At 43.6% G+C, this 26,980-nt stretch overlaps 1 protein-coding gene across 5 annotated transcripts in view; it reads left to right on the top strand.

Annotated features, from left to right (window-relative positions):
• UBE2G2 (ubiquitin conjugating enzyme E2 G2) overlaps positions 1-26,980 on the top strand; it is a 38,050-nt gene that overhangs the window by 7,764 nt on the left and 3,306 nt on the right. For 2 of the 5 annotated variants that reach the window (XM_005303674.5, XM_042853452.2), the window contains exons 2-5: positions 5,837-5,872; positions 5,967-6,012; positions 21,622-21,740; positions 24,826-24,966. In XM_005303674.5, the coding sequence (XP_005303731.1) occupies positions 5,837-5,872; positions 5,967-6,012; positions 21,622-21,740; positions 24,826-24,966 (342 nt within the window). Of the gene's footprint in view, positions 1-4,631; positions 4,785-5,836; positions 5,873-5,966; positions 6,013-21,621; positions 21,741-24,825; positions 24,967-26,980 lie in introns of those variants that run through there. The other 3 variants (XM_065556208.1, XM_005303676.5, XM_005303675.5) reach the window with 3 other exon arrangements.

Below are 26,980 nucleotides of genomic sequence, written 5' to 3' on the forward strand. Positions count from 1 at the left end.
AGTCATGACCTGCAACATATGGTATTCCAGTTCTGAGTCTTCCTTGAGAAGAGGCTTCCAAACTATAATGGAATGTAGTCTTGTGAACAATTAATGTAATCTACAATAATTAATGTACTGTGCAATGATTTCACCTATGGAGACACAAGCAGAAAAGTTTGGCACACTGTGTGCCCCAGCTTCCCCGACTTTCTAAGTGGTGTAGTTTATTATCAAAACTCTAAGTTTCTCTTGGAAAATTATAACTGTAAGTCTGACATGTTTGCTCTCCGAGGCATGTAATTGTCAGTCCTTGTAGACCATTAATTGATCTGTCTTCTAACATTTGAACAAACAAAGTAAAACTGCTTATGCAGACAATAACTTTCCTAGCTAGCCTCTTCTTTAAGATTTTGTTACAAAAAGCAGAGGTAAATCTAGACCATAAATCCTCTTCACGCCTTTTGCTGATGTTTTATGCTCATGATATACAAGTGAACACCCAATTATAGTTGTCCTCTAGTATTTTTCTTTAGCCCAAAATAGTTTTCAAAAGTAAAAATATTGTAAAAGTTTGTTCATAATCTTAGTTAGATCCCCTTATTGTGCTATTCTGCTTTTATTGGATATGGATTATTAGGTAACTAGTGTGTAAACTGAAGTTAAGAGGCTCTGCTGCTGGAGAAAGCTTTTTATGAATATATATTTTTCTCACTACTTCCTTTTATCTGATTTCTCCCCTCTTCCCAATAATTTTTTCCTAATTATGACAAATACCTGTTTCGCGGCTTTTTTTCCCTAGTGTACTACCTCTGAAATTCTTGCTTTGATTTTTTTTTTATTTTGTTTTATTCCCTTGATTTTTTTTATTGAGATCTAGAGAGGTTGCTTATGTTAGTGCATTTGTGTCATAAAAATTAAGGCCTTGATACTTCAAACACCAGCATGCTTATCTTTCTACTGTGAGTGGTTCCCAGGGCCGGCTCCAGGCACAAGCAAAGGAAGCAGGTGCTTGGGGCGGCCAATGGAAAGGGGCGGCACGTCCGGGTCTTCAGCAGCAATTTGGTGTCAGGTCCCTCAGTCCCTCTTGGAGCGAAGGACCCGCTGCCAAATTACAGCTGAAGAATGAAGCGGCACGGTAGAGCTGCCGCTGAAGTGCCGCCAATCGCGGCTTTATTCCTCCCCCCCCCCCCGCCGCTTCACTGCTTTGGGCGGCAAAAAAGCTGGAGCCGGGCCTGGTGGTCCCATTCATGTCATAGGGTAGTGAAGTGTGTGCATAAGTGTTTGTAGGATTGGGGCCTTAATCTGATTTTTGTAAAGTAGCAACTTCCCTTCCAGCATCTCTGGTCTTGTAAAAGAAGTTAAATCATTCCTTTTTTCAGTTTAGTCAGTTGTTTGCTAGAATTGGGCAGTTATACTCTAGCTGGTGCTTTATTTACATCTGTACTTAAGGTTGCATGAGCATTATAATCCTTTGTTTTCAGTTTTTCATAATGTTCAGGGACTTCAATATGTTGGGCTGAAATTTTTCCAGAAATGGTCTCTGCCTGTATGTGTGTATTTTTTTTTTCTATAGTTTAAGTAAAAAAATTGTCATTTCTGAATGAGCAAGTAAAAGACGACAACAGCAAACTTTCCCCATTTTTATATGTTGTAAATAAATTCTTGAAACAATTTTTTGAAGAGCTCTACTGGCAAAATGGCTGGGGTAGAGAGTTCAGAGTTTTGTATGGCAATGTTCCTTTTTGAGTTCTGGTGGAAATTTATTTGTATTTGGCAGATAGGAGTGTTTCCAAATTGCCTATATATGCAGGTAGGATTTTTTTAAAACCTATATTCTATGCAAAGCTGCAATTATGTGCCCTGGGAAGATGGACATTTTCTAAAGAAAACTGCCTTGTTAACAGTGTACGTTGAATGAAGCAGAGATCCTGTTCCATTCTCTGCACGTTGGTTTAAGCAGTTACAATTTTTTTGCCCTGTGTGCATGTCTTTCCCTGCTTTGGAAAACTATATCAGCCATTGCCTCCTTGAATCATATGAGCATTGTGTGCTTCAGACTCCCGACTGGCCATTCTGCTAGTGCCAGTCAAATAATTGCAGCTTGCTGCATGGTTGGGCACTAAAGTCAGAAATATCGGGAAGTTAAGACACCACTAGGCTGACAGGTGAGCTGCTCCCGTTGGCGTGGTTAACCCACCTCTGTGAAAGGTGGTAGCTATGTCTATGAGAGAAGCCTTCTTGTCAACAGTGCTATCTACACCATGGGTGAGGTTGGTATAACTGAATTGCTGGGGGGGAGAAGGGGGGATGAGAATTTTTTACACCCCTGAGCAATATAGTTATACAGGTGTAAGTTTATAGTGTAGACCTGGCCTAAATGTCCTGGATTTTGTGCTGTGTTAAATCTGAAATTGGTTGAATGTTGTTTTAGAGGAAAAGCATTTTTTTGGTTGAAGCATGTGAGAGTTAGTAGATTGGAATCCTCTTCCCAGGGCTGGTCTAGGCTACAAAGTAAGGTTGGCTTAATTACATTGCTCATGCCGTGTGCGATGTAATTAAACCGACCTAAGCCTTGGCATAGAGACTGGTAGGAATTCTTCTGTCAGTGTAGCTACTGGCTCTTGGAGAGGTGGATTTACTACAGCAGTAGAGGAATCCTTTCCATCTCTGTAGCGTCTTCGCTACAGTGCTACTTTGGTGCTCCTGCTGTAGTGTTTCTAGTGTAGACATATCCCCAGCTTTGTCAGTAACATGCTATATGATCTTAGGAAGCTCTTTACTCTCCTGTGTCTGAATTTCCACATCTGTAAAATGGAGATTCTTTTACATCATTAGAACCGTAGAACTGCAAATAGTCGTGTTTAATATAAGAAAGTATTTCCTTTAAAAAATTGAGGTGTTTAATCTGTGGAATTTATTACCACTAGATATAATTGAGGTCAAGGGCCTAGTCCAGAGGTGGGCAAACTATGGCTCACGGGCCACATCCGGCCTGCGGGACCATCCTGCCCAGCCCTGGAGCTCCTGGCTGGGGAGCTCCCCTGCTGTTGCCCCTCCCGTCCCCCCCGCAGCCACGCTGCAACACGGGCAGCGCTCTGGGCGGTGGGGCTGCATGCTCCTGCAGGGCAGCACGGCAGCGTGTCTGGCTCCGGTTAGGGGTGGGGGAGTCCCAGGAGGGGGGCGGTCAGGGGACAAGGAGCAGGGGGGGCTGGATGGGTCGGGAGGTTTTGAGGGGGCAGTCGGGGTGGGAAGTGGGAGGGGTCAGATAGGGGGACGGGGGCCAGGCTGTTTGGGGAGGCACAGCTTTCCCTACCAGGCCCTCCGTACAGTTTTTCAACCCTGATGTGGCCCTCAGGCCAAAAAGTTTGCCCACCCCGGCCTAGTAGGATTAAGAAAAAAATTAGTCATTTATATGGCAGAGAACATCTACGGTTCCATTAGACAGGATTAAAAAAAAACAGAAGAGATATAAGCCTTTATGCTTCAGGACATAAGCCGATTTCATTTCAGTTGCACACTATTGCACTCTGTTCTTAAAATTGGAAAGAGTCCATCTGGAACAAAAAGAGAAAACTCCAGCAATGCACTGGACAGGTTGTGATTAGCTGCTGCTGCTCATTAAATAAAGAGAGAAATATTTAGGCAAGGCCCCTGCAGCTGGTTAACATTGTTAGTATCAAAATCACTGCTTTGAAAATGCCCTTCCTTTCCTAAACATAGTATTTGGGGCTTTTCCCTAGTCAGTTATTGAAACTCAATCCCAAGAGAGAGAACGTGTTAAAAAATGTAGGAAATTTCGTCATAAAACACTTAAGCTTACCAAGTAGTGATAATGGATTCACTTACCACAAGAGGGAACTGTAATAAATAAGATGGGTGAGTTCAGGATAGAGAATGTTTCTACCATCTCTAATGGAGGCTATAATAGCACAGTGGGTTTGATTGAAATCAAATTGATTTAAATCACTAGTCAGGAAGACTCGATTTAATCATGGATTTCTGCATAAAAGTGCATTCTTGTTGGTTGTTCTAACCTTAACACATATTCTTCACAACTCAGAGATAGATGTAGGTTTCATTTTTAGAAGATACACACTATACATTTTTAAAGTGATTTATTTTGAAAACTTTTCAGATTAGTTTTACAGCTATATCAGAAAATTAATGATTATTTGGTTATTTCATTTACCAAAGTTAATTGAAGCAGATATTAAGTCATTGGGAGGTGAACTATCTCCAGTTCAACAGGTTAATCATTAATATTTGGAGGATTTTCTTGCCAGGTTGTATTAGGAGGAGAACATCACCAGACAGACATTTAAATTGTTTTATTTAACTAAAACAACGACGTTATGTATTCTGGATTTTTTTCTTCAACAGCAAACATAATATTTTAACTAAACAAGCATATGAATTTTTGAATTTAGTTAAACTTTCATGTTTTTTAAAATCAGGTTTATTTTTGTTAAAATTGTTTTTAACTAAAATAGTTAAATAAAACAAAAACAAAAATTAAATTGACTATGTCAGCCAGGTCAACATGAGAAACTTGAAATATTGGCTTCTTCAGCTAACTCAGTCATCTTCACCTCCATTTTCCTGTTTGTTCGTAATCTGGAAAAGAAAAACAAGCTTTCCTGCTTTTTCAGGTCCCAAACAATTTATCAGTTTGGAATGAATTAGTCCAAAGGAAGAAAATATTCTTTCTACATTGGCAGAAGAAGCTACTGCTGTTAAAAGTGAGATTATCACTTCAACAGTCTCTGAATCCAAGTGCTTAAGTGACTTCTACCAGTTCACAGGTGTGACTTTCTTTAAAACATCATCAGCAAACATATATTTCTGAATGGTTCACCCTTAGCCTGAAGTTTATTATAGTTGGCATTATGGAGGGCTGATTGCTGGATGTCCATGTCATAGCCAACTCCTCTTCTTCATCAGTTAAGGTTTGACCCTGGTACCAAGTATTGAGAATATTTGCAAGAAAATGAGCTGAAGATAGTGCTTGTCTCAGTCATTTGCCAGCTTGACATTGAACTGTACTTGGCAAGACAAAGAGAAATAATTCTTTGAACCCCTTGGTTTGACTCTTCCCCTTTGAATCCTATTCCTTAATGGCTTTCATTGTATTGTTTTTTACGCAGAGAGCTGGCAGACTAGAGAGCCTCTTTTGTGAATTCGTCTTCCAAGTGTACCACAGGGCTAAAATAATTCAAAAGACTGTGTTTCAGTGTATTCCTAAGCTTTTCAACTCGAATCAGGATAGCTCGCTACGAAGTTTTTATTCTCAGCAGAAATTACTGTATATACTCGTTCATTAGCCCGTTCGTTTATAAGTCGACCCCCCCAAGATGGTTAGGTAAAAATAGCAAGAACTATGACCCTTTCATAAGCTGACCCTATATTTCAGGGGTTGGCAAACTTTGCCTCCTGGCCCATTAGGGTCCCACCCTCAAAAAGGGTGCATGTTTTCTGTGTTTGTGTGGAGTAGTGGTTTTTCCCCTTATAGTTCAAATTGTTGTGTATTGGGCTTTCAGGAAAAGTTTTAAAGCCAGGTTGGCTAGAAAGTCAGTGATTGTGTTAGTTCATGAAGTGGTTCAGTTCTGTGAGCTCGATGTGTTGGTATTTCTTCTCTGGAAGGCTCAACTGATGAGGAAAGTAGACAACCAGTAGGAGGAATTGGAACATTCCCAAGTTTTTCCTGATGTCTGATTGGCTGTTACTGCTTGTCAGGAATTAGCATGCTGAGCTACAGCAATCCAATTGATAGGTTAAATGTCTTATTCTTTGAATTTTCAGTAATATAAAGAACCTAATATATCAGTAACAATCTTCTTTTAATTCTGAATTTTAGAGTTAACCCTGAATCCACCAGAAGGAATAGTAGCAGGTAAGGCGCTATATAGAACTCATGTGATGTAGGTATGTGGCATTGACTGTTGTTCGTAAAGCAATGATGTATCTTTCTTTTTTTTTTTAAATAGGGCCTATGAATGAAGAAAACTTCTTTGAATGGGAAGCCTTGATCATGTGAGTTGATACTCCTTTGGAGCTAAACTTCATCTTACATTTAACTTTTTGGATTAGCTTGTCAGAAAGGAAAGCATTAATACAGAAAATCTTAATTCAGTCTTGTATATTCTTGCGTAAAAGAGAACTCCATGCAATCTGCTCAGTCTGTAGTCACAGGGGGAAGTTGGGAACCTCTCTGCGTTCAGACCATGATGTGTATTTGAAAATAGATCACTTGCATTTGAGTCATTTTATGCTGATGGTCATATTATTGAAGGAATAATAAAAGTTTGTGATGCTGGCCCAGTGAAGTAGTGTGCTGGGTGTAGTGGCATACCCCAAGGATCACTGCTGGCACCACATCAACTTAATGTGTACATAAATACGTAACTTGGAAAACAGAATGAGTTGACTGATTTGCAGACTGTGAAAACCGGTAACTAAATTCAACAAAATAGGGACAGATTTCTCACATTATAAGCAGAAGAAAACAGACAGTTTGCCAATGTTACATCTGTTTTCCTTTTGTCTCCAAAATTAATTTTCTTTTTGCCCCCTCCAGCACTTAACCAAAGTGCCAGAATGATTTGGCAAGCTCCACATTTACTGTTACGGAGTCTGAAGAATAATCTAAAGGGGCCTTAAAACTCTGGTCAAGCTAGTAGGCCTAAAGTATTGGCCAAGTATGTTTCTGTGTATAAGGAGCTGAATGGAAAGTCCCCAAAACAGAACAATGGCTTTCTGTGTATAAGGAGCATAAGGAGGCAGAACAATTTGCAATAGCCAAGCTTAAGAAATGTATAACCGCAATAGTACTGTTAGAAAAAACAAACCACACAAAAAAAAGACTGTAAATAACAACAGGAAAGGCCAAATAAGGAAATATGATTATTCTTTTTGCTTTTAACCTGTATTGATTTTGCAATGTATTCCAAATAAGGTAATTAAGACAAAAGTATGTGTAATTTGTTTGTGGTTTTAAGCTTTAAAAGCTTGTGTGTTCCTTGAATCGGGGGGCAGCTCCAATAGCTGTCACCCCCTGTGTGCTTGTATTCAATAAAGGAAGCCTCATGCTTGTTCTGATCCAAACACAACGCCTGGTCGTTTTTCCACGACAGAAGCATACAGGATCGATAGGCATTGTCTATAAAACATATAGATGCTTACTTAGGGCATGTCTATACTTGCCATTTAAAGCGGGAAAAAGTCCCTTTTTTGCACAAAAACCATGGGAGCATCTGCACTTGCCAATGACTTTTTGCAGTGAAACTCAGAAGTTTCACTGCAAAAAGAAAACCACCTCCACGAGAGGCATATAGCTCTTACTGGTGATGCTTTTGCAGTGATGTGCAAGTGAAGACATGTTCTTCCTGTTTATACAGCTTTTAGCCTCCAGAGGATATCCCACCATGCCTAAGTGACCACTCTGGCCAGTAGCACTGCTGCTTTGATGCCAGGTAAACAGACATCCACCCGTCCCTCTGTAAAGCCCCCGGAACTTTGAAACTCCCTGTCCTGTTTTCTTGGCAAGTGCTCACTTATCTGGCCAGGTGACAATGCCTGCTCCACGAGCAAAGGGTCCCCTGCATGGAGCAATGCTGAGCTACTGGAGCTTATCAGTGTTTGGGGAGAGGAGGCTGTGCAGGGACCCAGGATGCCACGCAATCACCCCCTCTTCCCACAAGACCCATCGTCAAACTGGAGAGAGCTGCACTCTGGGATAGCTGCCCTAGAGCGCTGCTCTCATCAGCGATGGAAGTGCTGCTAATGTAAACACTCTGTGACGCCTCAGGAATTAAGTGAGTACACAAACCAGCGCTTTACTTTCACCGGTTCCCTATCACCAGTGAAACTTACAGTGCAAAAACTGCAAGTGTAGACATACCCGTAGCTTTCTGGGAGGAGCTCAGATAATATGGGGGTAGGCATGGTGTAATCAACACCTTAAACTTTATGCAGAAGTCAGTGGGTAGCCCATGAAGATCACATGGCACAGATGTAATATGCTGCGTGTGGAAAGCTGCTCTGTAGGCAGGCTGCCTTGTCTAGCAATGGCTGCGGTTTTGGGATGGTATGCAGGTGTAGTCTGTACAAAGCATGTTGTAATAGTCCAATCTGGAGTTGACAAAGGATGGTTAGGCATAGTGAGGCCTTACATCTGAAAGGAAAGGATGCATTTTCTTGCCAATCATGTGAGAGGCTTATAACTTTTAACTCCCTTGTGGTGTAACTAGGGATGTAAATATCAGTTTTAAAAAGTTAACTGGTTAACCGTTAACTCAAGGGGTGACTTCCCTTTCCCCTACCTTAATCACAGCCAAGAGGGCCAGGTAGCCCTCTTGACACGGCACCTTGACAGCATTGGAGAAGAGGGCATATAGCAGGGCAGGCCACTCCCGCATCTAGACATGTAATGGTAAGATGAGAGCTCTGAACTTTCAGGGAGAGATGTCCCACATGGAGAGTAGTGGTATGAAACTTACCCAAAATGCATCCTTTTTCCAGTGAACCGTGTTCTGGGTTGGCAATACAGTGAGGCAAACTCTTCCTAACAAAAAGTTCACATGCTCTGAAAGAGTCCTTGTAGAAGTTATACCTTTTGCCAGCATTGTTGGATGCCTTTTAGGTACGTGTAACATCCGCTGGCATTAGGCAGCAAAAATAACTCCTGGGTGTGCGACATTTCAAACGGTCATGCTTTCCAGTATTGCATGTACACGGGCTGAGAGTTCTCTAACAGTGCAGCTTTTAACTTCCATGTGGCCCCTCTAAAGGGCCAAACAAACTCCCAGATAAATTTCATTCAGCTATAAATAAATAGGTATTAATCCCAAACTGAGATGGGCATGCACTAGTTATAAAAACTAAGGTGGTGATGTTGAGTGGTGGAATTGTAGGCTTTGCAAGCAACCTGATGCCTGTTCATCATCCCTGCCAACCAGCCTTCACAGGAATACACTTACAGCATGACTTAAACTTTTAAAATGTTAAAAGCAACAGATGGTCCTGTGGCACCTTAGAGACTAACAGAACTATTGGGAGCATAAGCTTTCGTGGGTAAGAACCTCACTTCTTCAGATGCAAGATTCTTCTTCTTGCATCTGAAGAAGTGAGGTTCTTACCCACAAAAGCTTATGCTCCCAATACTTCTGTTAGTCTCTAAGGTGCCACAGGACCATCTGTTGCTTTTTACCGATTCAGACTAACATGGCTACCCCTCTGATACTTTTAAAACGTTGAAATTATTGACATCAGATGAAAACGGAATACTGTCTGTTATCATGGATGTAAGAACTTACCTAGCCTGGATTGGTGACTGGAGCACGTGAGGTCTGCAGCCCCTGTATAATGTGGAGTGGGTTAAGGTGATATTTTTAATTAAAGAATGGGATCTCTGACTTGTTCTGGAAGGAGAAAAATATTGGTTTGAAATACAACCAATTAGTACCCCCTGTCTTAATACAATATCAGTGGGAGTTGTGGATCCTCTAGGTCTCTGAAAATAAGATAATTGGATTTCTAAATATGCATTCATTGCCTAACTTTTAGGCATCCAAATCCAGAAATGTTGACCATGATTCTTTATGCAGTGTCTTCTAGTTGGAAATGTGGTAGTCAGCATTCTTAGCAGTATGATCTCTGTAGTTGTGAAAGGTGAGCACACACTATGTAGTATTCTGTAAACAGTGTGATGATCTGGTTGACTTTAGAAATCTCCCAGGGTTTGACAAACTCCTTGGAGTGAGGAAGTACCGATAACTCATTTTCTCTGCCAAATAGTGAGAGCTGTCATGGAGGACACACACAGAGGAGAAACTTAAAAGTGTATTGTTAGGCATAAAATATTTTTGTTTCCCTTGTCGCTATAAGGCAGATGTAAATAACCAGGGACTTCTTGCTGGCACTGAAAATAAACACCCTTTAAAATGCAAACTCTCATGTATGTTTAGCTTGTGATCTTTCATCAGTGCAAATTAAGCATTATTACTGTTAAATTTATTGGTTTGGTGTGCAATACTAAAATTGCATTTTAACACTTGATAGATTTTGAAGCTCAATTGCAATAGAACCAGAGATTCAAGTACCTTAGTCCTCAAAACTGTTTATTATAAATAAATGTGACAAAATCTTATAGAATGTTTTAATTACTTTTAAAATGAAAATTCAATTACTACTTTATATTTGGATGTAAGCTTCCCCCTGCGTTGTGTGCGACTGCAAAATTGCAACTTTGTGCTGATGCTGCATGACGTCCAAGAAACTAAACAGACTACGAAGTGCCAGTAATTAGTCTAGCCCTGTCCACGAGGGATACAATGCAAAAAGTAAACGAGCAGCATAAATAGTGAAATGGCAAACAGGAGGCTTGACATTTTTTCATTTTGACTAATTTAAGGGGCGTTCTGTAGCACATGTGAAGGACCTACCAAGTATGTCCCTTTATAAATACAAGAATTACAGCTGGTTAAAGTAATAGGGAGATGTGTAAGTGGGAACTCTTGTTTCTCTTCTAGAAAGCAAGGGAAATTATTTTTAAAATGCTGAATTCTTTCAACGCTGTGTTTACACAATGCAGCACTGCTGTAATAGTTAAGTTTAAGATCTTATTGAGTTGAACTTCCCAAGTAGCTGTTTTTCAGTTCCATAAAGCCATGTGTGTTTACCTATCCCAGACGAATGTGTTAAGAGGTGTCTTTCTAACACACAAAAGTGTGTGAAACGGATCATAGTGCACATCTGTGATGCTATTGTGACACTCGAATGCGGCTGAATTAATAGATGTCTGCAGATTGGATCTTTAGAAAAGGGGTGATCGGTTCATACAACATAGTGATAAATTGTTCCAAAATGTCAAAGGATTTAATCAAAATACTGGATGATACCTTAACGCTGTGTGGGGTCCAAGAATTTATTGTGAAAGTTAATGAATTTAATATTAAACTTTCAGGGCCTTTTTAGTATCCTGCCTTATGAACTTCAAAAGCAGTATACCATGAAAGCTTACGCTTGTGTTAAAGAAATAGCTTAGCCCACCAAAATGAAACAGAAGCACCCGTTAAGAACTTTGTTAGACTAAAGATTGCTTTTTTAAATATAAACAATACGAATTTAAGCCAATTTTTCAAAAATCTGTCTTGAAAGGTAATTAGATCTGTGTTTAGACTTAGAACTTTTGTTTGGAGAAGGGCTTTTTTTAGCATGGAATTCCCCTTTATCAGGATCTGATGAGGTTGTGGTTTTTGGTCATTTTCCAGCTGTCACAAACACAAAAGAAGCTATTTACAAATGTACATAATCAGTGATTATAGAATTCCCTATCCTCTCACCAGTTTGTCTCATCCTACTATTTTGGCAGACACCTGGATGATGGTTTTCACTCCATAGTGTTGCTTCTTCCACCATAAATAGCATCTTATTGATGGACTCCAGAGTTTCTTGTGCTCATGTTGTATATTAAATCAATAGTGCATCTCTTCCACTGTACACACACAACCCAACAGAAAAATATTTCCATTGATGATCAAAATGTAGAGAGAGCATTTTTCTTGTTTTGCCTACTTGAGAACTTCGAGTTTGATTTAAGGATCTTTATTTTGTATATTTTGACTTTGGTATTGACAGGGTTTGAATGGTTAAAAAGCTTTAACCATTTGAATCTCAGCATCTACTATCATTAAATAATTGTCTGACCCTCCCATACTTTCCAGCAATTGTGACGATATAAATTGATAAAAATGCTTAAAAATAAATGTCAAATTTATATTTTAAAAATCAAATTCTGCAAAGTCTTTTTACCCTGTAGAGCAATAGGCACTACACCCCATATTGTCTTTCTCGGGTAGATCCAATAGAGCCCTGAATGCTAGAGCTCTAAGGACCTGTGAGCAGTTGCCCAATACCACCGTCTGTGATCTCTGACAGAGAAGAACTGAACTATTCAAGCATTTTAATTTATCAGTAAATCTTCTGAAGGATGGTGTAAAGCTGTGTGGTCTCATCTAGCCTCTCTTAGAACTGTTTGTAGTCAGTAATAATATCCTCTGGGTCCTAAATATCATAAATTTTGTTAGGAAGTTTAAACAATAGGCACCAGTGATGCTGGGCGGAAGATGATCTCTGCCGTTTGGCTGCAGAGATATCCATCTGAGGAGGACTGTGGTTGCTTGTGACATTCTATACCTTGGGGGAGCATATTGTAACCCCCATATTCCTCATTTTCATATAATTGTGATCTTACATATAAAGCATGCCTTGTAAGGCATTAGGGGAAAGGTTATGATCTGCTGAAAGTCACTTCTCTATCCATATATATGTACCATTAATGCATATGAAGTTATGAGAATTGTGTTGTATGGTGGTCACTAAAACATGCTGTAAGTTGGGGAGTCAGCCAGATATTAGCTCCCCAGATATTGCCCCAGAGGCAACAGCAAGGAAAGTAACCAACGCCCAGGCGGGGTGTCAAACAACCGATCAACAGCCATTGTCCAGCAAGGGAGCTACAATGCAATGTCTCACCTGCATAAGGAAATTCCTCACCAGAGGAATTTCTCAACCTTGCTTGGAGAGACTCAGCAATGCCCCCCATACATGCCTGGACTTGTGCTCCCCAAGCACGTGGACTGAGGGTATAAAACAGACAGAGTGGACATAGACTGGACCCTTCTCCTGCCCCCACCTTCGCTGCAAGCAACTAAGACACTGAGAAGAAGACAAGACTTCAACAGAGTATATCGGCCCAGGTTTAAGGAACAAACCTGTATATTAAGGACTGCAATATCCAGTGGGGTGAGAAAAACTGCTTAAATCTAGATGTTACCCAGTCTAATAGGGTTGAGAGTTTAGATTACGTGCTTATACTTTCTTTTCTTTTGGTAACCACTCTGACTTTTTGCCTATCACTTAATATCACTTAAAGTCTATCTTTGTAGTTAATAAATTTGTTTGTTTGTTCTACCTGAAGCAGTGCGTTTGGTTTGAAGCGTGTCAGAGACACCCCGTGGGATAACAAGCCTGTGCATATCAATTTCTTTGTTAAATTGACAACCTCATATAAGCTTGCGGCGTCCAGCGGGCATAACTGGACACTGCAAGATGGAGGTTCTAGGGTTGTGTCTGGGACCGGAGATATTGGCTAGTGTCATTCAGTTCCACAATTCAAGGAGCAGCTTACATGCCAGAGGCTGTGCGTGAACAGCCCAGGAGTGGGGGTTCTCACAGCAGAGCAGGGTAAGGCTGGCTCCCAGAGTTGAGGATTGGAGTGACCTAGGAGATCACTGGTCCGGATAAACCAGGGAACGTCACATTGCTAATACCATATTTCTAGAGCTCTGCTTCCCTTAGTTACACTGGTGGTGAACAGAGGAAAAATACCCTGTTAAATGGAATGAAAACAGTCATTGCCTCCTTCAGAAAAGCATACCTACAAAACTCCTTGAAAAACACAATAATTCATCCTAGGTCTCCAGAAGCCAACGTTACTTGCTGCCTCATCACCAGCCAAACATTCTTGAGTGAAGTAATTAACCACTGTGCTCCACCAACATCCTAGCTGCCTCACAGTCAGGGTTCAGACCTGGGCACAGCCCAGAGATAGCTCTGGTGCACTAAAGGACAATCGCCTCATGACTATGGGCACTGGACCGCTCTGCTGCCTTTGACCCAATGGACCTGAAGGTGCTAATAACCCCCCTACCTGACATAGGAGGAGCAGATGTCCAAGCTCGACAGGGGCTCCAGTTGTTCCTTTCCAGCAGAACAGTAGTGGTGATAACTCCTCCTCCTCTCTGAAGACCCTCACCTTTGGGGTACCACAAGACCCAAACTATCCCCATTCCTCCAGTATCTGCGTGAGACTACTGGTGGATAGAGTGAGATGCCATGGGCTTGGCTGCCTAAAGTGCAATGGTTGCACTCAACTCTAGATCTCATTTTAAATGATGCAGCTGCTGCCACTACTACTGTGTCAGAATGCCTACATGAAATTAGCTCTTGGATGAAGAGCAGCTGGCGCAAGCTGAATCCAGGCAAGACTCAAGTGATGCTGGTCACAAGGAGGGAAACACTTCGAAGAACTGACCAAGACATTCTCTGCCTTCCATTGAAGGCTCACAGCCACTATTTGTCAAAGAGGTGTAGCCTCAGGGACCTATCTGACTCCCTGCTACATGTGGATGACCAGGTACCATCGGTTTCCATGTATACCAGTAGCTTCAGCCTTTCCTTTTGGACAAGGACCTGAACGTGGTGTTTCATGCATTTGTCTCCTGCAGGCTGGATTACTGTAACTCATTGTATCTAAATGTGAATACCATGCACAAGTTAGTACAGAATGCATCTGCCTGCCTTCTCCATGACTCAGGCTGCCATCACATCAGGCACATGTTCACATCCCTTCACTGGTTCCTGGTCAGGTCCTGATGCAAGTTTACGGCCTTGGTCCTAATTTTCAAAGCAATTAATGGATCAAGCCCCAGCTACATGAAAGATGAAATTTTGATCTGCGAACCACCATGACAGCTGTGCTTTTCTGGGACAATGCAGATCACAAAGCTCGGGACCAAGCACAGCAAAGCCTTCTCTGGTGAGTGGGTTCCGGCAATGGAACAGTCTTCCAGAGGAGTTCAGGTGAATCCAGAGTCTGACCATCTTTAGGAAACATTGCAAAGCCTTCGTTTTTGAGAGAGCCTTTCCACCACAGCACTCTTCCCTCTTCTATTCCCAAGTCCCTACCCACCAATGGGAGGGGGGAACCTACACCTAATACATCCCAAGATGTATTGCAAGAGTGTTAAATCATTGACTCATATTTAGTTTGTGATCCACTGTAACACCTCAGATCCCTTTCTGCAGTACTCCTTCCTAGGCAGTCATTTCCCATTTTGTATGTGTGCAACTGATTGTTCCTTCCTAAGTGGAGTACTTTGCATTTGTCCTTATCGAATTTCATCCTATTTACTTCAGACCATTTCTCCAGTTTGTCCAGATCATTTTGAATTTTAATCCTATCGTCCAAAGCACTTGCACAGATTACCAAGCAGGGAGGGTTTGCAAACTTTATAAGTGTACTCTTTATGCCATTACTGTATCTAAATCATTAATGAAGATATTGAACATAACTGGACCCAGGACTGATCCCTGTGGGACCCCACTTGATATGCCTTTCCAGCTTGACAGTGAACCACTGATAACGATTTTTTGGGAACGGTTTTCCAACCAGTTTGAACCCACCTTATAGTAGCTCCATCTAGGCTGTATTTCTATTGTTTATGAGAAGGTCATGCGAAACAGTACCAAAAGCCTTACTAAGATATACCACATCTATCGCTACTGCTCACCCTCCCCACCCCCAATCCACAAGGCTTGTTTCCCTGTCAAAATAAGCTATTAGGTTGGTTTGACACGATTTGTTCTTGACAAATCCATGCTGACTATTACCTCTCACCTTATTATTTGCTAGATATTTGCAAATTGCTTGCTTGATTATTTGCTCCATATAATTGTTTGTTCCGTAGCTGGATCTCCTCAAGCAGGAATGCTTTGTCCTGGGCCTTGTGATCTCCGTTGTTCCAGAGGAGCACAGCTTTCTGAGAAAGTTAAAGATGTGAGATTTGCATGATCAAAAGGTAGTTAGCCATCCGAAACATGACTAATAACTATGTTAAGGCTCTGTGCAGTATCACAACAGTTTAGCTTGAGAAGTGGTGACTTCAAGCTGAAACTACGGGGAGGCAGGTAGGTGGGCAGAATGTAGTTCCCGATGTGAACTTTGCTGAGGGGGACTCCAGGACTTATCTGTAGCTACATATCTTTTGTGATAGTTGGTTTTGCACTTCATTTGAAAGATGCCATTTCCAGCAGCTCCCTAACACCACACTGGAGCATTGGATCCATACTGTACCCTCTAGAAGGAAAGAGCACCAGTCGCTGTGGTGCCGTAATAACTTCTGCATCATCAGAGTTTTTCCTGGAGGTGTCCAACTACTCAGCACACCTTACTGATTAGCATGGGAAGCCGGACAAGATCATAGCATAAGGTGTTGAAGCTTCAAGTTTTGTGGAGTGCTTTGAGATCCTTTCCGTACCAGGTGGTGGGATTACCAAATGGCTGCTTAACTTTAGTGCTCTTGGCATACTACTTGAACTTAATGGGATTCTGTCAAATTGTTTAGGTCTAAAATTCACACCCTTCTTATGCATTTCATAGTAGAAAATCCCATCTTGGTTTCACTTCATGATTTCCCTTTGAACTTGATCCCCGCAGCAGCGAATGACTAAAACAAAAACAATTGGCATGTTTAACAGAAGTCCTAAAAATGGGGCATATTATCATGCATTAGCATATCTGAGCAGAGAAACCCCCAGGGTTGCCTGTTGCTTTTAAAGGGAATGCGAGAAATCTCACACACTTTCAGGAATTTTAATACATAAATGTATTTAAACTGTAACCAGAATAAATGTCAGCTCATGGTGTTTCTTGCTGAAGCACAGGACTGAATTACCCTGACTAACCACGAGGAAGGCAAACATGACTGTGGTGTAATTTTGATTCTCGCTGGCTATTTGTGTTTCTCTGATCTTACAGTAACCTGAGGAGCAGAAAGCGCAGGTCTAGTGTCTATGTTCATCGTTCTCACTAACCTGTCCAGCCTTTCTAAATCCCCACACTTTTGAGGAGCAATCCTACCTAGTACTTGTGACTTGTAGACGTTGAACTTCGGTCTACAGGCCAACTAAGAGGGCAGGACAGCACCTGCGGGCTATAAAGGACAGGGAGAATCAGGTACAGAAAGGTACCCAGTGACTCACATCTCCCGGATCAGAGAGTTGGACCCAGAGGAACTGTGAGATGGCCAAAGGGAGTGAAGGATGCTCTCTTGGCAGGGATGTTCCCTGCTAAATATGATCTCCAGGCACAAAGGCTGTGGGGGTTCCCACTGGGAAGAGTGGGGATGTATTCCAGGTAGAAGGGCTGGGCTGGGTGTCCTGAGATGAGGATAGAGAGGACTGTACTGGGAAGCCGGGGCCTGGTGGGAGATACCCGGGCTGTATGTTGCATGTACTTGTTTGGACTATGCTGGGGGAATTCTGGACTAGAGTTGTGGGACTTTTTTGTGAATTATGTGCACAGGACTTCTATAATAAGTTAACCCCACAAAGGCCATCTGCATTAAGAGTGGCTGTTTGGCGGGATTCTGAATGGGGAAACTGAGGCAGGTTCACTGTCATGCCATGGCCTGTCGAAGCAGGGTCACCCTATGACACTTGGTTATTTTGTGAACTAGATGCATATGATAGAGAACACTTTCACAAGAGCTCTGATCTATGTAATTGCACGCAGCATTGTGTATGCCTTGGATATGTCGCAGAACAAGAGTCTGAAAGCTGAGAAGTGTGGGGACCCCATATACAGCAATTATGCTTCCTGAAGTGTTTAGTATTTTGTCTCAAGTGGTAAGACGTCCTGACATGTGGCTGTAGTTGATACTGACAGTTCGACTCTTGGTAGGTCAATTAGATGAGTCCCTACCTAATTCCTATCTTTTAAAATGATTTTTGAGCTGCTATATTTGACATCCCTGTGTGGAGCACAAAGGTATCTTCAAAGAAGCAAAAGTGCCATACCTGCTGGCTATTTCCCCTTGACGTGCAGACGCCCAAATCCTGGACCATGCCTTGGAGACAGATTGCGTAATTAGCGGGGTGTGGGGGGGTATAGTTGAACAGAGTGTTGCGACCTTCCTAGTAATTTAATGTGCAAGCTTTGATATTCCCCTCCCTCCCAACCCCATGTTTGGTTTTAAGTTTATGGGGAGTGAGATAAGAGCAGGTTAACTGTTTGTGCTCTTTAGAAGAGCTCAGGAAACATGTAATGGAAATCTGAGATTTCTTACTAGACAAGGGTTTGGGTGCCTGCCTACTGATGACTGTGGTAGCACAAGGCAGTTGCCATGCCGAAGTGGGAAAGACTTCTGTTGATACATAGTTATCGCAAGGTGCACAGGCTCCTGCACAAACCCACTGTGCTGACTGTTGACTAGATGAGGCATGGTAGCGGGTAACTGCTGCTGCTCTGAACAGCTTGTGTCTTGTAACTCCTTGTTTCCATCTGCTTCTACCAGTCTGCAGGCTGCTGCTACATTGTGGGGGCAGCTCTTACACCTCCTCCCGACTGGACCTGCCAGTCATGGCCCACAGAAGAGCTAGGGCAGGGGTTCTCAACGTTTTTCTTTCAGAGTCCCCCGCAACATGATAGAAAAACTCCACGGCCCACCTGTGCCACAACAACTGGTTTTCTGCATATAAAAGCCAGGGCCGACATTAGGGGGTAGCTAGCAGGGCAATTGCCTGGGGCCCCCAGCCACAGCGGGCCCTGTGAAGCTAAGTTACTCAGGCTTTGGCTTCAGCTGCAGGTGTCAGGGCTCTGGGCTTCAGCCCCATGCAGTGAGCCTTGGCCCCTGCTAGTCTAACACTGGCCCTGCTTGGAGGACCCCCTGAAACCGGTTCACGGCCCCCCAGAGGGCCCCAAACCCCTGGTTGAGAACCAGTCAGCTAGGGGATGTCAACAGGACTGGAACTGCCAGTAGGAGAGGAGTGCCCCTGGGGGAAGGGAACAAGGAAGTTGCATGCCATGTCCATGGGGAACGGGACATGTTGCAGAGCAGCAGCTGGGAAGAGAGGAACAGAATAACACTTATTGGGTATATACAGCTGAAATGACCCATTTCCCATTGTGACTTTTTCATAGCTGGAGTTGCTACAGGGAGCTTGCGTGACAATAAGGGCTAGTTGACACGAAGTGCTACAGCAGCACAGCTGCACCGATGTAGCTGCGCCACTCTACCAGTCTGGTGAAGATGCTGTATGCCAGTGAGAGAGAGAGCGAGCAGAAGAGTCAAAGGGCTGGGTTTTGAGGTGTCTAGCGAGGGAAATAGCATCAGCATCAGACGTATTGAGTTTTTGCCATGTTGGCTCATCTGTGCGCGTGCTAAGTGGTTTGAGTGGGCAGGCTGTGCAATTAGACGTTCATGCATAGGCTGAGCAGGTAAAAGGTTGATAACCCTGTGGATCCCTGGCCTTTTGCTCCACGTTGCTCCAGTCGCCTGCACCTCTGGCTGCACGGCTTGCTCCCATGCTGTGCTCTCTTTGCGTGTGTGTGACCTTTCCAAAGGAGTTAACTAGGCTTGTAGGGGCAGATCTTCACTATGGGGTGGGGGGTCGATTTAAGATACGCAAATTCAGCTACGCGAATAGCATAGCTGAATTCGATGTGTCGGAGCCGACTTACCCCGCTGAGGACGGCGGCAAAATCGACCTCTGCGGTTCCCCGTCAACGGCGCTTACTCCCATCTCCACTGGTGGAGTAAGAGCGTCGATTCGGGGATCGATTGTCGCGTCCCGATGAGACGCGATAATTCGATCCCCGAGAGAGAGATTTCTACCCACCGATTCAGGCGGGTAGTGTAGACCTAGCCTAGGACTAATTACTGTTGACTGTGTCTGGTGCCCTTACTGCTCCATTTATGGCCTAATATTTGGGGCTGTGTACCACTTGCACTAGGTGTTCTGATTCTTTCCCTTTCCTGCAGGTCTCCTTTGGGTGGGGTGCTTTCAGATATCTAGGTGGTCTGAAGGGCCCAGTGCTGGTTGGATTTTGGTATGGTATTAGTAGCTGGTAGTCTTTGGTCTGCCATTTTTAAGTTACGTCAAACTCATCTGCCACCATCTGTGCTGCGTAATGGAAAGCACAGAACTTTGCCCTACCGCTTTTCAGTCTATCTGCCTCCTGTGTGTCATTTCTGACAGGTGTATGTATCCCCTAAAACAGGGTCTCTGTTCTTGATTTTCTTAGAGCAGTGGTCTCCAACCTTTTTTACACCCAAGATCACTTTTTGAATTTAAGGGCAACCCAGGATCTCTCCATCACTCACTCTCCCCCACCCTCACTCACTTTCACAGGGCTGGGGTAGAGGGTTGGGGTTCAGGAGGGGTTGCGAGCTCTGGTCTGGGGCCCAGGGGTTTGCAGTGTGGGAGGTGGCTCTGGGCTGAGCCTGGGGCAGGGGGTTGGGGTGCAGAAGGAGGTGAGGGGTCCAAGCTCTGGGAGGGAGTTTGGGTGCTGGAGAGGGCTCTGGGCTGGGGCAGAGTGTTGGGGTGCAGGAGGGGGTACAGGGTGCTTGCTCTGGGAGGGGGGTCAGGGCTGAGGCTTTGGGGTGCAGAAGGGGGTTCGGGGTGCTGGCTCCGGGAGAGGGGGTTGGGGTGTGACCTCCGGCAGCTCCTGGTCCCTGCTTACCTCGGTCTCACACCACTCCTGGAAAGCACCAGTGTGCCCCTGTAGGGAGTGGGGGTGGGTGGGCAGCACATGGCTCCGCACGCTGCCCCTCTCTGCAAGCATCACCCCCACAGCTCCCATTGGCCACAGCTCCCCCATTCCCGGCCAATGGTAGCTGCAGGGGCGGTGCTTAAAGGCAGGAGCAGCATGCGGAGGGAGACCCCTGCCCCGTACTGGCTGCTTCCAGGAGCGGCGTGGGGCTGGGACAGGCAGGGAGCCTGTTTTAGCGGCAGCCCTGCTGCCTAGCCGGAGATCGCGATCGACCGGTTGGTGACCACTGTCTTACAGTAATCAAATGCCAGCAGTTCTCCATTAGTAAATATCCTAAAATATTTATATCCTAAAATATAAAAATGCACCCCTGGGTGTGCATTATAGAGGAAAGCTCAGGGAACAAACTTCAGTTCCCTGAGTCCACTTGGCTGTCAAAAGCTGTGTGAAGAGGACTTGAAACCTAAGGATACCTAAGGAGAAATAACTTAACAGTGCCATTTCAATCACTTTTCCCATGGTTGTAATGAGATAGTGGTCGCATGGGGCAAAGCATGCTTTGTGTGCCATAGTGGTGAGGAAGGGACCCAGTCTTTGAATGTCTGTGTTTCATACTTTGAGGAGACAAGCTCTGAATAGCAGTGACTGATGCTGGGAGTTGATGTGTCACCACCTTTCTCCTGAAATGTAAACTTGAAAACAAATATCAGACTTTTCAGAACAAGTTTCAACAAGTTCTTAGTCATTAGCCACAGTTTTAAATGGGGGATATTGGTGATAATGCTGGCCAGGCCAGGACAGGAGAAGTCTGTCGGTCAAATAGACTTTAGCATGTATTGCACAAGAATAGTGTCCTGCACATGATAAGTAATTTGCTGCTACTGATGTGCCATCTTACTACTTTTATTGCAGTAGTAGCTGACGGCCCCATTCAGGTTCTGTGCCCTGCTGTGCTCAGTGTTATAAACACACAGTAAGAGAGTCCCTGCCCCTAACCGCTTAGTCTTTTACGAATAATCATTTTGTTACGCTCAACTGCTGGGATCTTTTTTTTTCTGTCCCCTACCGTAACTGTAGTAGTTGAATTTTAGTGGAATCCCAGGTGTGTGCATAATATTTTTCTTAACATTTTGACTCTGATTGCAGGATTACTGATAGCAATATAATTTTCTTTCCGGTTTCTTTTTGATGTTCACAACATCCAGGTTAAATTGTATTTCTTTAATTAATCCTCTTAATAAATGACTGTTGCAGAGAGAGTCATTTACACTGCAGTCAGGTACTTAATTTGTTTAATTTGTTTCTAGGGGCCCAGAGGATACCTGTTTTGAGTATGGTGTTTTCCCAGCTATCCTGAGCTTCCCTCTTGATTATCCTCTAAGTCCTCCGAAGATGAGGTTCACATGTGAGATGTTTCATCCAAACAGTAAGTTTGATTCAACAGATTTTTTTTTTAAAGACTTTATTTTAATACATAATTTTTTAAAGGGGCAACTATTATAGCAGGACATCAGGTGTTCCCACAAAGGCTATTTTCTCTCATTTAACCCCAGATCTGAAGTGTGTGGTGGGAACTCTCCTAACCAGTGGACAGTTTCATGTCTTTCTGGGATTGTCTTTTCTCCTAATCTAACTCTCTCTTATTGTGCTTTCTTGGTCATGGTACAGCAAGGGTCAGGACTCAAGTGAGGCTGTCTTGCATGGGGATCATTGCAGGAACTCTTGCAGTTATACTACATCTGAATTCTCTGGTGGTGAATGCCTTGTGGTGTATGGTTAGAAAAATAATCTGAATCTGGGGTAGATTCTTCTGTGCTGTTCTGTAACTTAAAAGTAGCTAATGTGAGGAATATTTTTAAGAGAAGAAAAAGTAGCATCTTAATGAGATTCCTGATGTGACGTTGCTGTGAGGCCAGGTGCCTCTGTTCAATACGTGGCACAGCTCAGATTCTTGGACGTGAATTTCAGCAAAGGTTTTTTTTAGTCTTTTAGTATTACAGTGTACAGTTAAAAAGACTGGAGTATCACAACCAAACTGTTTTTACGGGACTCCTCTCTGCAGGTAGGGGTTTAAAAATGTTCTACTGAATAATACTAATGCTTGTGTTCAAAAGCTCATACATTTTAAAAACAGCGCCAAATGCTATTCCAGCACTCAGTTCTCATTTTCTGAACAGGTCCATGGCATTCTGCACAGAGCTGTTGGTTACTGATTTAATTAGTTATTAAAGCAACACACAAAATGTGTGAACCTTTTATTGTGATTCAAATTATGTGCCTGGACCCATCTTCTGATTCATTGAAGTCTGACAACACTAGAGGGAAAACTCTGGTCACACCTGCCCTGCATGTTTCCCACCCCAGTACACAAGCTCTGGAATAAGCAACAGAGGGTCCTGTGGCACCTTTGAGACTAACAGAAGTACTGGGAGCATAAGCTTTCGTGGGTAAGAACCTCACTTCTTCAGATGCAAGTAATGGAAATCTCCAGAGGCCAGGTATAAATCAGTGTGGAGATAACGAGGTTAGTTCAATCAGGGAGGGTGAGGTGCTCTGCTAGCACTTGAGGTGTGAACACCAAGGGAGGAGAAACTGCTTCTGTAGTTGGATAGCCTTTCACAGTCTTTGTTTAATCCTGATCTGATGGTGTTAAATTTGCAAATGAACTGGAGCTCAGCAGTTTCTCTTTGGAGTCTGGTCCTGAAGTTTTTTTGCTGTAAGATGGCAACCTTTACATCTGCTATTGTGTGGCCAGGGAGGTTGAAGTGTTCTCCTACAGGTTTTTGTATATTGCCATTCCTGATATCTGACTTGTGTCCATTTATCCTCTTGCGTAGTGACTGTCCAGTTTGGCCAATGTACATAGCAGAGGGGCATTGCTGGCATATGATGGCATATATAACATTGGTGGACGTGCAGGTGAATGAGCTGGTGATGTTGTAGCTGATCTGGTTAGGTCCTGTGATGGTGTTGCTGGTGTAGATATGTGGGCAGAGTTGGCATCGAGGTTTGTTGCATGGGTTGGTTCCTGAGTTAGAGTTATGGTGCGGTGCGTGGTTGCTGGTGAGAATATGCTTAAGGTTGGCAGGTTGTCTGTGGGCGAGGACTGGCCTGCCTCCCAAGGTCTGTGAAAGTGAGGGATCATTGTCCAGGATGGGTTGTAGATCACTGATGATGCGTTGGAGAGGTTTAAGCTGAGGACTGTAGGTGATGGCCAGTGGAGTTCTGTTGGTTTCTCTTCTGGGCCTGTCTTGTAGCAGGAGGCTACATTCTCAAAATGCATTCTCAAAACTACGATACCCACACAAGGAAATAAAGAAACAAATCAACAGAGCCAGAAGCCTCCTGCTTAGGGTACCCACAGGACCCTCTGTTGCTTTTTACAGATTCAGACCAACACGGCTACTCCTCTGATCCTTGAAGCTCTGGAATGTCAACCACTTCAAGTTCTGGCTGAGATTTAGATACCTGTTTAATCCATATTTCATGTCAAGCCATGGAATTTGTGCAGCTACTGATCATTCACCTACTCTGCCCTTCCTGCACATTATGGTATATTATTACATCAGCAAGAGGGGTAGTTTAATCCACTCAGCTCCCATTGCCCTTATCTATGCCCGATTGTCAAGGTTCTTGAGATCACCATGCCTGTCACCATGGAAACTGATCTCCCAGTTGACTCCTGTACAGATCCAACCTTAATGTAAGGAAAGTTCTGCAGGGACTGAAGTTTTCAAGAAGCCTGGGTGACTTAGCTGTATATCATCCGTTAACTTTATAGGACTAAAATTTTCTACACTGCTTTGAAAATCCAGCAAGTCAGCGTAGCAGTGACCAGCAGAGGGTGGAGTTCTTGGGGTGTCAGAGTATTTTATATCCAGTTGCAGGGAGGAAACTAGCAGAGTATTGTGGGGATTGGGGTGAGATCCACTCTTAATATCTCCATCTCTGTTCCGGAAGGAGTATGTTAATGAAACTTGCAGGTGAGAGTAATTTGGAATGGGTGGTGAGGACAGGGCAAAAGGCTGTACGGAGGCTAGAAACATGGGCAGAAAATAATGAATTGTGGTTCACTTTGGAAACTACAGGGTAACGATTTTCTGGAGGTACAGTAATCCGTATTGCAGAGTCATTGGGAGAGAGAAGCTTGGGCAGTAGCGATGTTGAAAAATGTTTGGCTCTAATTTGCTGCCTACTTTCACTATAGAGTATTATTTTTATTCCTGCGCATGAGATCTGATTTTTACAGCCCACCTCTGTGACCTGGGCTACAATGGTGGTAAAGTTAGTTTCTCCCTTCCTAGTTCAGGGAAGATAACAAAACACCCATAACTTGTCCTGTTGCCTTCTGAAGGGAAAGTGTCCCCTTGGGTTCAGGAGCAGTTGTGTGGAGGCAAGGGCTGAGCAAGTCCTGGTCATCTCTGCACATAAATCATTGCTGGGCTGAGGAGCTCAAAGGGGCACATGTATCATTTATAAAAAACTTTTCATCTCCTCTGCTTCCTCTTCAGTATACCCAGATGGGCGAGTTTGCATTTCCATTCTGCATGCTCCAGGGGATGATCCCATGGGGTACGAGAGCAGCGCTGAGCGGTGGAGCCCAGTGCAGAGCGTGGAGAAGATCCTCTTGTCAGTGGTTAGCATGTTAGCAGGTAAGGATTAGTGCCTCATCTGGAGTTGCTCAGCTAGGATAGCATTTCTAGAGCATGGTTAATGTCTTTACTTTGATATTTGTTGGGCAGTCAGAGGTCTCAGACCTTGTTCTGCAACAGCAAGATTTGTCAGGGCCATAACAGCCACCTACTGCTTTATTAATGTACCAGTACCCTAAAAATATCTGGACTGGATTAGCAAATTGGTGGCTTGCATGCAACCTCACACCGCTTCTCTCCAGGCCCGTGGCATCGCCATGGAGATCTGTGAGGCCCAGTTAGTGCTCTCTGCGATTGTGTGTGAAATGAGGGTTCAGTTTTTGCTTCTCACTCTGATAGGTCACCTAAGAGGTCAGTGGTTCAGGGATATCCCTGCAAGCCCTGTAGTTAATGTAATAATATTTCACACAGACTTCTACCCTGGAGATAAATTTCTAAAGTTTGGCTATCTAATAACTGGAGAAGATAGAAATGTGTCCCTTGAATAATTGGTACTGAGTGATTAAAAATATAATATAGGTGCTTAGATGCTGCTATGATGAAGGCTGACTAAGAACCTAGAGAGGTATTCTGGATGTATACACTCAGGGAAGAAATACTACAGCCGACCATAATCACAGCATGACCATCAAGATGTAAAATCCAAGGTTTTAGGAACAGAAAACCTGAATGAACAGGACACAAAGCACTCTACTTGTTCCCATTTTTAACATCAAGACTGTCCCCAAATCAGTTCAATTCCTAGCTATACGTTAAACATCATAAGGCTTAATACAGCGATGTGTGGACCTCAAAAGGTTTGGATTGTGCCACCATCTTACCCAGGCTTTCCAATACTCCAATAGCTGCCTGGACTCTTCTGTCCTCATGACTTTGTTTCCCTTTTCCCCCTTCCAAGAGACACACCTTTGAATATCTTTTGTGTAGCAGAGATTCTGGAAGCCTCTCTCCTGGACCCTGGCTGCTTGGAGATTCAAACTGTGCGCTCTGCAGTTGTGCCTACCAGAGACTGGAAACTGAAGGCAGCTGGGGCCTAGTGGAGAGGTTGCTAGAGGTACAGAGTCTCACAGTCTGATCCTCCAGGAGTAGTGAGAAAGGTTTGGAGGGTCACAGCTTGGAAGAAGCTAGGTTTGGAGATTGGCGATCCTCAGATTAGTGTTTCAATGCTCTGAACTGGTCAAATCATCCGTAGTTGGATTAATTTGGATCGGAAGTTCATGTACAGTCACAAGAGACTTCATGAGCTTTATTCCCTTGTTGTCATGAAATGGCTCCAATTCCTTGTGATCAAACCATGAAAGCAAACTAGCAGATGCAAGACGTAGGAGCTGGGAGCCAGGACTCCTGGGTTCTATTCTCAGTTGCCACTGTCTATGTGATCCTTAAGAAGTAATTATGCCCCTCCTTTCACCTCTGTTCTTTATTAATCTTGGGGTAAGTCTCTGTACCTCAGTTTAGCTGACTGTAAAATGAGTTGCTGACCTCACAGGAGCTTAAATATTGTTTGCAAAGTTCTCAGATTCTTGGATGAAGGTTGCTCTAGAAGTGAATGTTGTGTGTTTCTGGGCACTCTTCCCCCAGGTGCAGGCGATGACCTGCAGTGGTGGGACTGGAGAGAAATCTGGGTTTTCATGAAACTCCAGAACCAGAAAGAGGTTTGCCAGGTGGCAGCCTGCAGTGTTAGAAACCTCCACTAATCTTCTGACTGCCTCATTGGTGACAAAATACTGTCTAAAGTGCTGAGGTTCAGCTACTAAGAGAGCACCAATACCAATCACTTAAGCTTTTCCCCCCCAAAAAACCCTTGCTGAAACTCTCCTCTGTTTTCTGTGAGATACATGAAACAAGGGGTAGGGTTGGTGGTGCATATATAGTGGAATTTCCTCTCCAAGGGCCTCTACATTCCCCCTGGTGCAGATGGTATCTCAGGCACACAGGAGGGTGAATGTGCAGAGGCAGCATTTGAAGAACCAGAGTCCTCGGTGAGTAACCTGCCTATCTGTTCTGTCTTTCT

This window comes from Chrysemys picta, chromosome 9, assembly GCF_011386835.1.
Source record: "Chrysemys picta bellii isolate R12L10 chromosome 9, ASM1138683v2, whole genome shotgun sequence".
NCBI classification, from domain to species: domain Eukaryota; kingdom Metazoa; phylum Chordata; order Testudines; family Emydidae; genus Chrysemys; species Chrysemys picta.